Genomic DNA, 12,768 nt, shown 5'->3' on the forward strand with positions numbered 1-12,768 from the left:
TTAGAAAAATTGGTATCCGCCTGCGGGATTCGAACAGCGTTACATCGTTAGATACGATTGCACCGGACGTCTTATCCTTTAGGTCACAGCGAATTCGATATTATAAGGAGCAGACAAATCTTTCCGCCCTCTTTCAAATCCTTCTTCTGTGCTACTGCTGAAACTCGATAACTTGTCCCATCACTATTATTAAAAAACACTTTAAAACACACATATTTACTAATCTAAATATAGACGACCCACTGAGTATTAAGTAGGTAACGGAGGTCATAGATATCAATCACAAAGTACATAGATGCCGCCACTCTGAAGTCTGAATTCTAATGCATCCTACTCGTCATAGGAAGTGGAATAGTGGTACGTCAGGCTTATAAGACGACCTAACACCAATAAGATTAACTACTTATTCGACTTACTAAAACGAGAAAGCATTATATTTAGCTCAGCAAATATGTATGTACTTAGATTTTGTATCAGATTTGGAAATGTTACGTTTTGCTGGTAATTTATTAGAATTAAAAAGAAGAACCAATAAAATTAACAAAGAAGTCTGCGCTAGAGTTTAGTTATGTGAGACTTTTTAAGCAATTTCTTTTTTTCTTTTGTCATATCACTCTTGTCAGAGCGGTCGTGGTCGTCATTTTTATTTTTTTTATTGCTTAGATGTGTGGACGAGCTCACAGCTCACCTGGTGTTGAATGGTTACCGGAGCCCATAGGCATATACAACGTAAATGCGCCACCCACCTTGAGATATAAGTTTTAAGGTCTCAGTATAGTTACAACGGCTGCTCCACCCTTCAAACCGAAACGCATTACTGCATCACGGCAGAAATAGGCAGGGTGGTGGTACCCACCCGCGCGGATTCACAACAGGTCCTACCACCAGTAAAATTCAGTCAGTGATTCAGTCAGTATCATTGCCGTGGGCAGATGTTATGCGCCTCACGGGCAATCGTGTCGTTCAGGGCAAAGTAGAAGACACCAGACCGCGTAGAAGGTTGCTCATGCGATGGACCGACTAAGCCAAGTCGACAGTTTTAAGTAATAAAAGTATTATAGGTGATAATTTAATTGCTAGCATTAAATATATTCAATGTATAGTTCCGTTACCGCAGCTTTGTATAGTTGACGTGTGGCTCCTATACAAGCGTGTCCTAATATTAATTATTCAGCAAATTCTCAGGTAATTGAACCGAAGTTTCAAACAGTAGTATGTGTTTAAATTTCTACGATATAATAGTTCATAGTAAATTTGCAAATCAACTGCGGCTCGCCTAGATAAAAACAGTTGTCAAAGTCCGCAGATAAAACATTCTTAATGTTTCAATAAGCAACTGTGAATATTATCTGCATTGTTGGGAAATATCTACGTGAACTCACTCACTCATCAGTCGAATTATCCCGGTAACCGTACTCGTCGAACTCGACAAAGAGTAACCTAACCTAAACATCAGCTCACTGAGTTTATCGCCAAATCCTCTCAGCGGGTCGAGATTCCGATCCGGTAATAATAATAATAATCCGATTCGCGAAACAGCTCGGATAGTTGTTAGTAGCTCCCACCTCTCCTGGCTGAGCCCTTGCTCGCCCACCTGCCCTGGTAAAACTGGAAAGCCCTCCGGGCCATCAGTAATCTCTCAAACGTAAAACGGTTTCGGCTTCGGTTATACAGCTTCGATTTATTTGTGTTCCTAACGAATAATAAAATCGTAATGTAAATTTATTAATTATTTAAAAAAAATTAAAATGTCATAGCCTCTTGGACCTTTTGTGAGCCCATACGGGTAGCGTGGTAGCCCTGCCTATTTTTGCAGTGAAGCAGTAATGCGTTTCGGCTTTAAGGGTGGGGCAGCCGTTGTAACTATTGTGAGACCTTATAACTCTTATCTCATGGTGGCGGCATTTACATTGTAGATGTCTATGGGCTCCAGTAACCACTTAACACCAAGTAAGTCCATCCATCTAAACAATAAAAAAAAGTTAAAGTACCTTCAGGTGTAGTTCGAAACTTTTCGCTATGGATCGCATTGACACAACTATCGTGGTAGTGATGGTTGAATGAACAGGCCGCAAGGTAGTTGTCTCGTTGGCCAGGTCTAAATATTTTATTAATCCTATGTTACATTCCTTATACATATCCTCCTTCACGAAATAAGGAATGAAAATTCACAGATTACATTATTACTTACTAGCTTTCGATCGTCCATTCACGCTCAGATATAAATACCTACATACATTATATACCTACATAGGATTGAACTTGAATAAATGTAAAAAGTTTAAGATGTTTGCCGAACTCTTCGACGAGTTCATTGACCTGAGTTATTTGTGCTGCTGGTGCTAGTACTAGAAGGGACTGATGGCACTGAGAGTGGATCAGATGTATCTATCAGTGATGACGTGTCTGGGACGATGACGGTGACTGGCTTTCAGCTCAGTGTTCTGATACTGTCTCTATACACTTTACAGAGACCTAGATCGTTGTGAATATTCATTTTCTGTCTCTCTCACTCCCTCTCTCGTTCTTTGCCACCTTCTCTCTCCCACAGGTAGCCATGATGGAATAATTGAGATTGTCAGCGCAAAAATGGCCTTACCCACAACTTTTTACTATCGTGCTTATATTGCAATTTATTCAAGCATGCTTAAATTATTATAACTATTCGTGTAATTTATTTAAAACATAATCAATTTTGATGCAAAACCTATCTCTAGTTTCACCCATAGATAACAGATGGCTTTGTAAATATTATTTTCGCGCGTATTGTTTTTGCCTACGAAGCAATGTAAAATTAAAATGAAACCTCATGATCTCCATAATAACTATGGTAAGCTTAGACCACTTTTGGGCTGACGGCCTCAATTATGTGAAACATAATATGTGTAAAATCAAAACAACAGTTTATATTGAATATAAGACTAGATGTGTTCTCTATACGAACACGATAATGTGACGTCTTCAAAGAAATGTTTTTAAGAAAAGCAGTGTCGTTATCTTTCTGAAAATCACGGTTTCATTCGTAAGGTTCAGTATCGCACTCACCGAGCTGCCGTTCGAAATGGAAGTTCAGAAGATCCGGAAGCCAAGACGCGAGCAAACTTAAACCTTATATACACAACGACAATTGCCCTAGCAGACAAAGGTCCTTTTGTTTGTCAAAACCGTTTGATATGACACACGAATTTCAGCTCTAACGTACTTAAGTTAAAGATCGTTATCGTGTTCTATCACCGTGTAATTCACTGGTAATGCACCGGTGGTGGGTTATTGAATTTTCAACTTTACACCGAGTCACTCAAAGTATAATTTTCCTCGAGCCAACGTCGAGGCGATGTAATATTTTTGCAAGCGCAGCTTCGAATGTATTATTCGAATTCTTATTTTAAGTTGAGCTTTACGTTTGCTCTTTGCACAATACGTTACGTAAGTAACGCGAGTAATGCAATATATACTAGCGCCATATAAAATCATAACAATGTAGTTTTATTTTGTTTGTCTTTTTTTTAACGTTGGTAATTGATTCTTGCCGTTTATAATGTGGCTCTCTCTCTCTTTAACGTGGGCATTAGAAAGGGAAAAGCGATATTCAAGTTTTGCAATAGACCGTGGTACAAAATAAATAAATTACTAAATTAGCCCACTAAGTTTCTCAGTGGGTCGCGTTTTCGATCCGGTGATAGATTCTGCGAAGTACTGCTCTTGTTAGGGCCAGTGTTAGCAACACTCCCAGCTCCAGCCCCGTGAGCTCACCTACACGTCAAGGAGAAGCTGAAAGAGCCTCTCAAAGCTATCAGAATAGGTAGGACAAAAAAAAACTATGCTATATGTATGTAAAATATAATGCGATTGGTTGTTCGTGGATGATGTACTCTTATGGAATGAAGTGACAATGACTCCCGAGCTAGTATCATTATACCGAATTAACACGTGCTTAAACTTCGTTCACGAAGTTTTTCCACGTTGATAATAAGATTACACATGTAATAAATGTGAAAAATTTATTACCACTGGTAAAACTTTATTGGATTGGTAGTAGGGCGTAATGTCAGTCCGCACGGGTAGATACTACGATTCTGCCTAATCCTGCCGCGACACAGTCAAGGCTTCCAGTTGAAAGGGTGAAGCATCCATTGTTCTATTAAACTGGGACTAAGAAGTCATATCTCAAGGTGTCCATATCTACGGGCTCTAGTAATCATGTACCTCTAACCAGCTCTAACTAACATAAGCAAAACTAAACTACCAGAAATCACTTTTGTAACACCCCCATAATTTTTCATCCTTCCAAAGTCCTCGGATGTCTGTGCCTTAAAAACAAAAACAAAAAAAACAAAATCATAAACATATGCGTGCCTAATACAGAAATTAGCAATAATCGTGTGACGTAGTTGTGCAAATGAAAAACCGAATTTTAAATAACGAATCCTTTGAATAGTTTCGAAGAGAGCCTTGTTTACGTTCAAAACGTATTCAATACGTTCGTTTTTATTGTCATTCTTTCTACACTGCTGACACTACATAAGCCGGACGACAATGGTCGACCAGTCGGCCCGACTGCTAAATCGAAGACGGTCCAGAGTAACGTTCTGTAACCCTCTCGCACTCGCAGTTTCGGCAATACACCTATCGCTGCAACGTTTCGCGGGCTCATGAATAAAATAAGATAACGCCGAGTTAAGCTAGCCGTCTCTGTTTGCCTAACGACATTCGGCACCGGTATAAGCGGGACGACGTTTTCTGTCAGTTGATCGCAATACAAAAACTGGACCCATAATTTCGGAGGTTGTTTGTTTAGGTTTTGAAATTCTATACGATTGTTAAATGCATTTTTTTTTTTTTGTAACTGACTGATCGAGTTATATGAGAAATATGAAACACGAAAATATAATGACGTGTGATTTGCTTAAATATACATTTTATTTGTTCGTTTATTATTTACTAGTTTTCCGGTAGCGACTTTGGCCGCGTTGCTTAAACTTTATAACGCGTAGTCGGAGATCCGTACTCAACCGTGGGATGAAAGACTAAATCATTCCCAACGATCCAAACTATTTCTATAATGAATTTCATAATATCGGTTGCGAGGTTTAGGCGCGAAAACAGACAATTCGATTCCTTTCCATATTGTTGTCTCGCTTTTGGTCTAATTCAGCTCCACGGGACTAGAGACTTCACTTTGCTCAAGATATCTGGTATTCGGAATCACGGACTAGGTATGGATGCTTTCATTATATTAACACAAAAGGAAATCCTTCCTATTATAACCTATCTGCGTAACTATTCTTAGGTTACATGATTATTGAGGAATCATAGCCACTAATCATAAACGCAAGGCAGCGTCTTTTCTTATTCTCAGCGAGTTTCAAGCACGAACGAAAGAGATTAAAAGAAGCATAGTCTATCCTTTGTTTGTTTTGCGTCTCCGAACCGTATTTAAAGCTGATTGACAGTGAAAAAGATAGAATAAACTCAGCTCCTGATTTATTAATAATAGGGTAAACGTTCCATTACGATCCAGAGTACGAATTTTTATTAAACATAAACTGGTCGTTCACCTAATATTTGCAAACGAAGTGGAAATGGATGTGTCAGTGCCTTATATTTTCAAGTACACCAATAAAATGTATTTACTAATATTTAACATAAAAACCATTAACAAACGATGTCAGAAGATAGCAGATCTATCTACCTAGTTGCGAAACAGTAATGCGATTTGAAGCTTAGAGTATGATTTGTTCACCTGATTTATTCAATAGAGGTTGCGACCTCTGGTCTAGAGGTGGCGGTGACATTCTAGTTATGTTGTCTATGGCCACCAATGAGCACTTGACTCAAGATGTTCTCAAGTAAGTACTTTGAAACGTTTATGGGATTAATATAAAAAAGCAACCCTATGCTCTAATTAATTCGCCGACGTCTACTCTTAGCCCATTAAACTCAATAATAAATTATAGAAACGTCCTGAACCGCCTATAGATGAATGCCTTGATGATAAAAGTCTTCTATGTCTTGATGGCCCACAGAGGAAGTAGCCTGTGGAAGATCTCCTAGCAAAGGCCATAATTTTTTTATTGCTTAGATCGGTGGATGAGCTCACAGCCCATCTGGTGTTAAGTGGTTACTGGAGGCCATAGACATCTACAACGTAAATGCCGCCACCTACCTTGATATATAAGTTCAAAAGTCTCAATAGTTACAACGGCTGCCCCACCTTTCAAACCGAAACGCATTACTGCTTCACGACAGAAATAGATGGGGTGGTGGTACCTACCCGAGCAGACTCACAAAAGGTCCTACTACTAGTAAAAAGGAGTCCCACAGCTCACCAAGATTCGGTGTTCTCGTAATGCCCAAAACATTGGGAAACCCCAACGCATAGTGGTGAAATCAGCTTAAGATCCACAGTCTGGAATGTAACCCGTATCCATTAAGAAACATTTTTTCCAATTCAGTTCCACACCGCACACCTTAATGTTAGTCAGACCACGTATTTGATTAAGCGTCATGTGATCTCTGAAGGATTAGGAAGGTTATTCTATAGCGTTGGTTTTTTATTATAGGTTAACGAGGATACGGTCTACCTGATCGCGAATGGTTACGGCGGCTCATGAATGTTAAGTACCTATGCTAGAGAAACAATCAAGCGACAACCACTGAGCTATTCTCAAGGTTCATTAAAGAACACGTTTTTATTGTTTTAACATTATGATGAAGATACAGAAAAACGAATAACACGTGATGTTTTTATATTTTTTGTTAATTATAAATTAAAGCTTCAGTGTTGTACTAAATGTTCATGTTAATAAAACGAAAATTATAGAAACTAAAACGGTTAAACTATAAGAAACACCGAAAGGAGAAACAGAAGAAGTTGACGTCAGACAAGGGAGCCGTTTTGAAACTCGTGCCAAATCCTGATGCGGCATGTTAAGAGGAGATGCTGCTTCAACCCCACTTAATCTGGGATAAGGACAAAAAAAAATCTTTTATCATTAACTGTGTTCATTTACAATGTTAAATAATATTTACTATCAATCACGCCACGTTAACTGATCCCGTGATAAGTTCGTAAAGAACTTGTGTTACAGGTACCAGATAACGGATATAAATGCAAGATTTTTATTATACACATACATATATTTAATATACATCCATAACCTTGGAAAAGACATTTATATTTATCATACAAATATCTTCCCTTGGCGGGATTCGAACCCGCGACCCCCTTGTGTAGTGACCATGTCACTTACCACTACACCAGACGGCCGTTAAACAAGAAGACGAACGGGAACGTGTCGTAACGCTCTACAAGAATCAGAAAGGAGAGCTCACTTACAAAGTCGTCCAGCTTATACTAAAAATTACTGGAAGCAGACCGTAAATGAGTCTTCAAACAACATATGAACTCTAATTCAGTGACTTCGTTGAGATTTTAAATAGAAAATTACGGAATCATCTCATAGCAATCCTTAATTCTAATTCTGTTGTCGCTTTGAGGTTACGTTTCTAAGTCTACCATATAAATCATAGTTTCAGCCAATTCATAAACTGCACACTGCCAGCTCGGCTACACTTGCGTCCTGTTATAAAATGTATGAAGCCCCAACTATATGTTTTGTATCGTAAACCAGTTCATAGAATCACCTTATGATTTATTCCGGAAACAAATGAATTGATACGTCCACTAGAGGCGAGCGGATACAATCTAAAATTAAAAACGATCCTTCAACCAATATTTTCGTGAAATATTAATGATTTCGATTTTAAATCTATATCAATTTTTATATTTTTTCGCGGTAACTGAAGCCCGTGACGTCACTTGTGGCTGTTATCGGCGTGGATTAATCTGTGATCGATGGCATCGATTCGTCGTATTTTTTTACCCCAAATGACGTCACAGACCATGACGAGTTGTCATGATGTTTAACCAAGTTAGCGCGTCCATTTTTAAAATGAAGTACTACCCTGTTCCTTAATACTCATATGTATCATTAGATTTTGTGTTTAAATGCATTACGATTATAATACATTTCAGTATAAACGTATTGTGAAGTTCACTTTGTTTCATATTCATCATATCAAATTTTCATATTTAATAATATGAAATTTTGTGCTTGCGAAACAAAGTTATAGTTCAATTAAGCATAGCTTCGAATTTGTTCATGAACAATGACGTTACACGTTATGACGTCATATACTTTATATCGCGCATAATTCACGCGGCACGACCATTTAATACGGTTCAACGTTTTAAAGTAAATTATTTTTGCAACAGACAACGACATTTGTAGATTTTTTATATGTTTTCGGTGTTCGTCGTTTGAATCTATTTCCACTATACGAGACGACACGGCACGACTATTTATTTTGTTCTAATCAAGTTTTAGTTTAAGAGCAATTTCGATCACCATTATATTTATTTTTGGAATCAATTTATAGACGAACTGAAGACCATGTAAACTTGGACGATCATTTCACCACGACGGACATTAATTGGCACTAAAATCAATTATTAATTCTGTCAATAAAAGAGCTGAAATGAAGGCAGGATTGTTTTTCTTTGTCATGTCCTTGAGTATCTCCTGTAAATAAAAAAGCATTAATACTGTAGTGAATCCGAAACAAAGATTCGTTCGTAGTACGTACAAAAACAATGTGACAGTGAAATTGTATTTTTTTATTTAAATTAAGTCCTTTTTCGCTAAAACAAAACTGGCTACTTAACATTGTGTTTTTTTTTAACTAGCTGACTCGGCAGACTTCATCGTGCCTCAATCGATAAATAAAAGACCTAAGCTTTTGTATAAAATAAACTTAAAACAAACAAAAGGAATCCGTCCAACGGGGGACACATCAAAGGAAAAAACAAAATTGTTATTTTTATTTAATTCCGAGCATTTTCATATTTATCTATTTAAAGTCACGATCCAATCGTGTTAGACATTGGCTGTTCGATACTTTAGACTGGAACGTGTGACTGTTTCGAGGAAGTGTACCATAAGCCAGGGTGGTGGAACCTATCCGTGCGCCCTTGGCTTATTCCCTAACACAAGTAACAACTCATATTTATATTTCATTTCGACAAGGTTTCACTTCGGCTTTATCACACCGGGTTTCAAATTATTAACATTATCTCCTATTTAAAACAACAAAATCCGTCTAGTTATTAAAGTTTTAAACAGTTAATAACTTCTAAATAAGCATTGTTAATTTCCCATCTGAGCATTTTGTTATGTATGTATTTCAATTATTGTTTCTTTATCGAACAGACATTGTGTTTCTAATGTATAATCGCAAAACTCGGAATTTAATAGTCACCAATTTTTTTTAAATTAATTACAATATTCATTTAGAGAAGTCGTTTCTGTATTTTTAAAGGCCCCTTTTAATGTTTTGTATTATTTAACAGATCATTATTTTCGTGGTCTAATAAAAGAAATACGTATATAAACATACATATCAAGATATTAATATAAATCAACCTAAACTAAATTTACTACAATCTTATTCACCACTAATTAGTACACGCTTGAAATTTAATATCCGACTTAACCTCCATATATTTTTAATTAGGACGCCGCTATCTAATTTGAAGAAAAACTAATTACTATTGTTTGAAGATTAAAATTATAAGGCAAAGTAAAATAAAACGCTACGTGAAATTCAAAATTTACTTTTCTAACAAGTGTATAGAATGGTTTTATTTTTATATCGTACCACAATGGCCTTTCAGAATGATCTAAAAGCAAAAGGAAAGTTCAAAAAACACTATGTTTATTTTTCTGAAATTACTGAGCAAAGTCGTAGCGGTTAATTTAGAATTACCGGTTGCAGTCGTAGCGGGTCTACGCAGTTTCCGCTACGCCGTCGGTCTCGGTGCGAAAAACGATAATTCCGATGTGAAAATTGACCCTTATTGAAATTATACGTTCGTTTGAATTCGTTTACGATCGATATTTGATTACTGTATTCGTTTATTGCGTATATCCAAAGTGCTGTTATACATTTATGCACTATCGCTGGACCCTCATTACTGTTATTTCAAACACACGGCAATGAATATTGAAATGAAAATTAACTTACGCGAAAAAAACAAAGATTGTTTGTATTTAATATTTTTTAAGGAGACAAACAAGTTTATTTAAATGCTGCCGTCGCTCACGTCACTAACAATACAAAATGATCAATGAAATGTTGAACGTGAGCTCTCGTGAACATACTTCACGTTAGACCTTATCGCGATGGGTCAAGAGCGTAAAATATGTTTGAAGTTAGCCTATGCTTTAAATTCCAGCTGACAAAACTTACGAACGAAAATTGAATTTAATTAATATTCACTTTGCAACCCTTTATGATATTTTTACTTTAAGAAAAATTACTTCATTCTTGATGATAATTTTATTAACTGTGTAGTGAATAGCATGCGTGTATGTATGGCAGGGCTCGTCGTAGTCCTGAAATCGCCGACGGCCGTCGGCATTTTATCGGCTTCTCCGCTGTCAACTAAAACCGAACCTCATATTTTAATATACTACGCGTACCTCGTCATTTTGAACAAATATAAATACAATTTGAATTAGAGCCTGATTTTTTTCTTTAAAGTTTTTTCGGTAATCACAAATTAATTCTATAATCTCATTAAAACGCACAATTAGTGTACCTAACAAGTATGTATGTAACGATTAATGTAAAGTAATTTATTGTTTTAATTGTAAATTTTATCTGAGAAGGATTTTCTAATTTATAGGTTATATTATAAAATCGTAGGTTAAGTGAGTCAGTTACTAGTAAATTAAAAGTAAATGCGATTCTAAATAATATTATATTTTAGCAATCACTTGACATATATCATTTTGAAACCAACTTTGAAGTGATATTAAAATATTTGGCGCCATTTGTAATTTAAAAAAAATTGTATCACATTTGCTGTGTACAACTTCGAGCACTATATTTTCTTCTAAAAAATTAACAAACAATATTGTGAATTGTTATTCAGCGGAAGTTTTTACGTTTTTCTATTTCACATAAATGAATGCAAATGAGGTTATGTTGATTCTACAATTGATTATGCAAACTAAAATCGCATGATATATATATATATATTTTGTGAAATAATTATTCAAACATTATATTTAATTGATATTCCATTTTGTGTCTTTAAAGTATAAAGATATTATTATGTCATGGTGACATGTATTTACTACTTATTTTAATTGACACGAACAAAATTGTGGAAATATTATTTAAAAAAAAAATTATTCATTCATATTGCTTATATTGACATTGAAAAATATTGAGTTATTCTCGATACGATTATACCGAACCAAAATTGTTACTATTTTACACAATAATTTGTTTACTTCCATAGGTACCTAAATAACTCTTGTGCAGAAATGCACTAAAACCATAGTGCATCATAGCTATAAGCCCCAGTCCAAAATCGTATAAAACCGACGTTTTTTTTCAAGGTTTTTTTTTCCTGCCCTTGTATGCAGACGAGCATACAGCCCACCTGGTTACGTTAATCAGTTGATTTAAAAATATATAAAATGATATATTGACATTGAGTTTGTACGTATTACGAACTATACGACCTCGACGCACGCGAAACCGAGCTGAAAAAGAAAACAAAACATCCCCCCATGGAGCTCCATGTAAATAAACTCGCGATAGCATTGGCTAGCTGTTAAATAATATATATAAGTTTATGTCAATATATAATATATAGTATATAAGTCGCGTAGCAAACACAAACACGAAGATGGCTCCAGTTAAGACTTGAAGTTCTCCTGAAAATGTTTGTTTCTATTGTCGGTGTGTTGTTTGTTTGTTGTTGTTTTGCACGCGGGAACGTACCGTGGGTGATGACAGTGTGTCGGAAGGCAACAGTGGTCGGTACTCACCGATGGATTAGGCACGCACCGGCGCGGGTCGGAGCTCCGGTACGTGGGGCTGTACCGTCCCGGAAAACAGCCGGGCGGAGCCATCAGACCCCCGCCGGACTTCATCTTATCCGGCGAGTACATGGCACATGACCCCCAAGGGTCGTCCTCCAACTTCAACACCTTGGAGGGGGAGTGGTACTGGCGGTCGAAAATCTTGGCGACTTGTCTCGTACTTTCGGGTATGAAAACGCGACGCGCCTCGGCGGCCGCAGTGTTCGCCGGGTGATGACCGACTGAAGGCAGCGCGGCGTGACGTCACGGGCCACGCCCTCGCCCCTCCAATGCCCTCGAGTGCTCGTCCTCCTCGAGCACCCCTGCCGCCTGCCCCTCCCTTCTCGTCTCACGCATGTTTACGTCGTCGCCGGCGGCTCTGCGAATTACTGAATTATTTAATTAGTCCATTCAGTTTCGCTGCTCTTACCTTTTCACGCTCTCTACTTGGAAAAGGTTGACGGATGGCCCGCGCTACAATTGCCACTCGCTAATTAAGACTGAATCGATAATTTTACAACTGTATACTCGTATATATATATATATAAATACACACGAGATACGGCGGCACGTCTTGTCGTCTTCGCGAGGGGAATCAGATGTAACTTGTTACTTATCACAAGGGTTAGCCTATGATTGACGTTAATCAGAGAGCTTGAGGATTATTCAAATTACCATTATTTTCCGTGTATTATACTGCCTTTGTTTACATCGTGCAATATGTATTTTTTGTTTATATGAAAAATTGTCAACGCTCTTACATTTACATGAGAAATTACTTAGGCGCTTTTAAGGGTTGCCAATTTCAAAAAAAAATACCTTTCGTGTA

At 37.1% G+C, this 12,768-nt stretch overlaps 1 protein-coding gene across 6 annotated transcripts in view; it reads right to left on the reverse strand.

Moving 5' to 3' along the window:
- The window catches only part of LOC100750224 (abnormal chemosensory jump 6), a 91,010-nt gene extending 78,853 nt beyond the window's left edge, over positions 1–12,157 (reverse strand). For all 6 annotated transcript variants that reach the window (XM_021352347.3, XM_004932761.5, XM_004932762.5 and 3 more), the window contains exon 1: positions 11,907–12,157. In XM_021352347.3, coding sequence (XP_021208022.2) covers positions 11,907–12,029 — 123 coding nt within the window. In that variant the 5' untranslated portion in view covers positions 12,030–12,157. The remainder of the gene's footprint in view (positions 1–11,906) is intronic.
- Positions 12,158–12,768: the final 611 nt, after the last annotated feature.

Source organism: Bombyx mori, chromosome 1 (assembly GCF_030269925.1).
Source record: "Bombyx mori chromosome 1, ASM3026992v2".
Taxonomy (NCBI): Eukaryota; Metazoa; Arthropoda; class Insecta; order Lepidoptera; family Bombycidae; genus Bombyx; species Bombyx mori.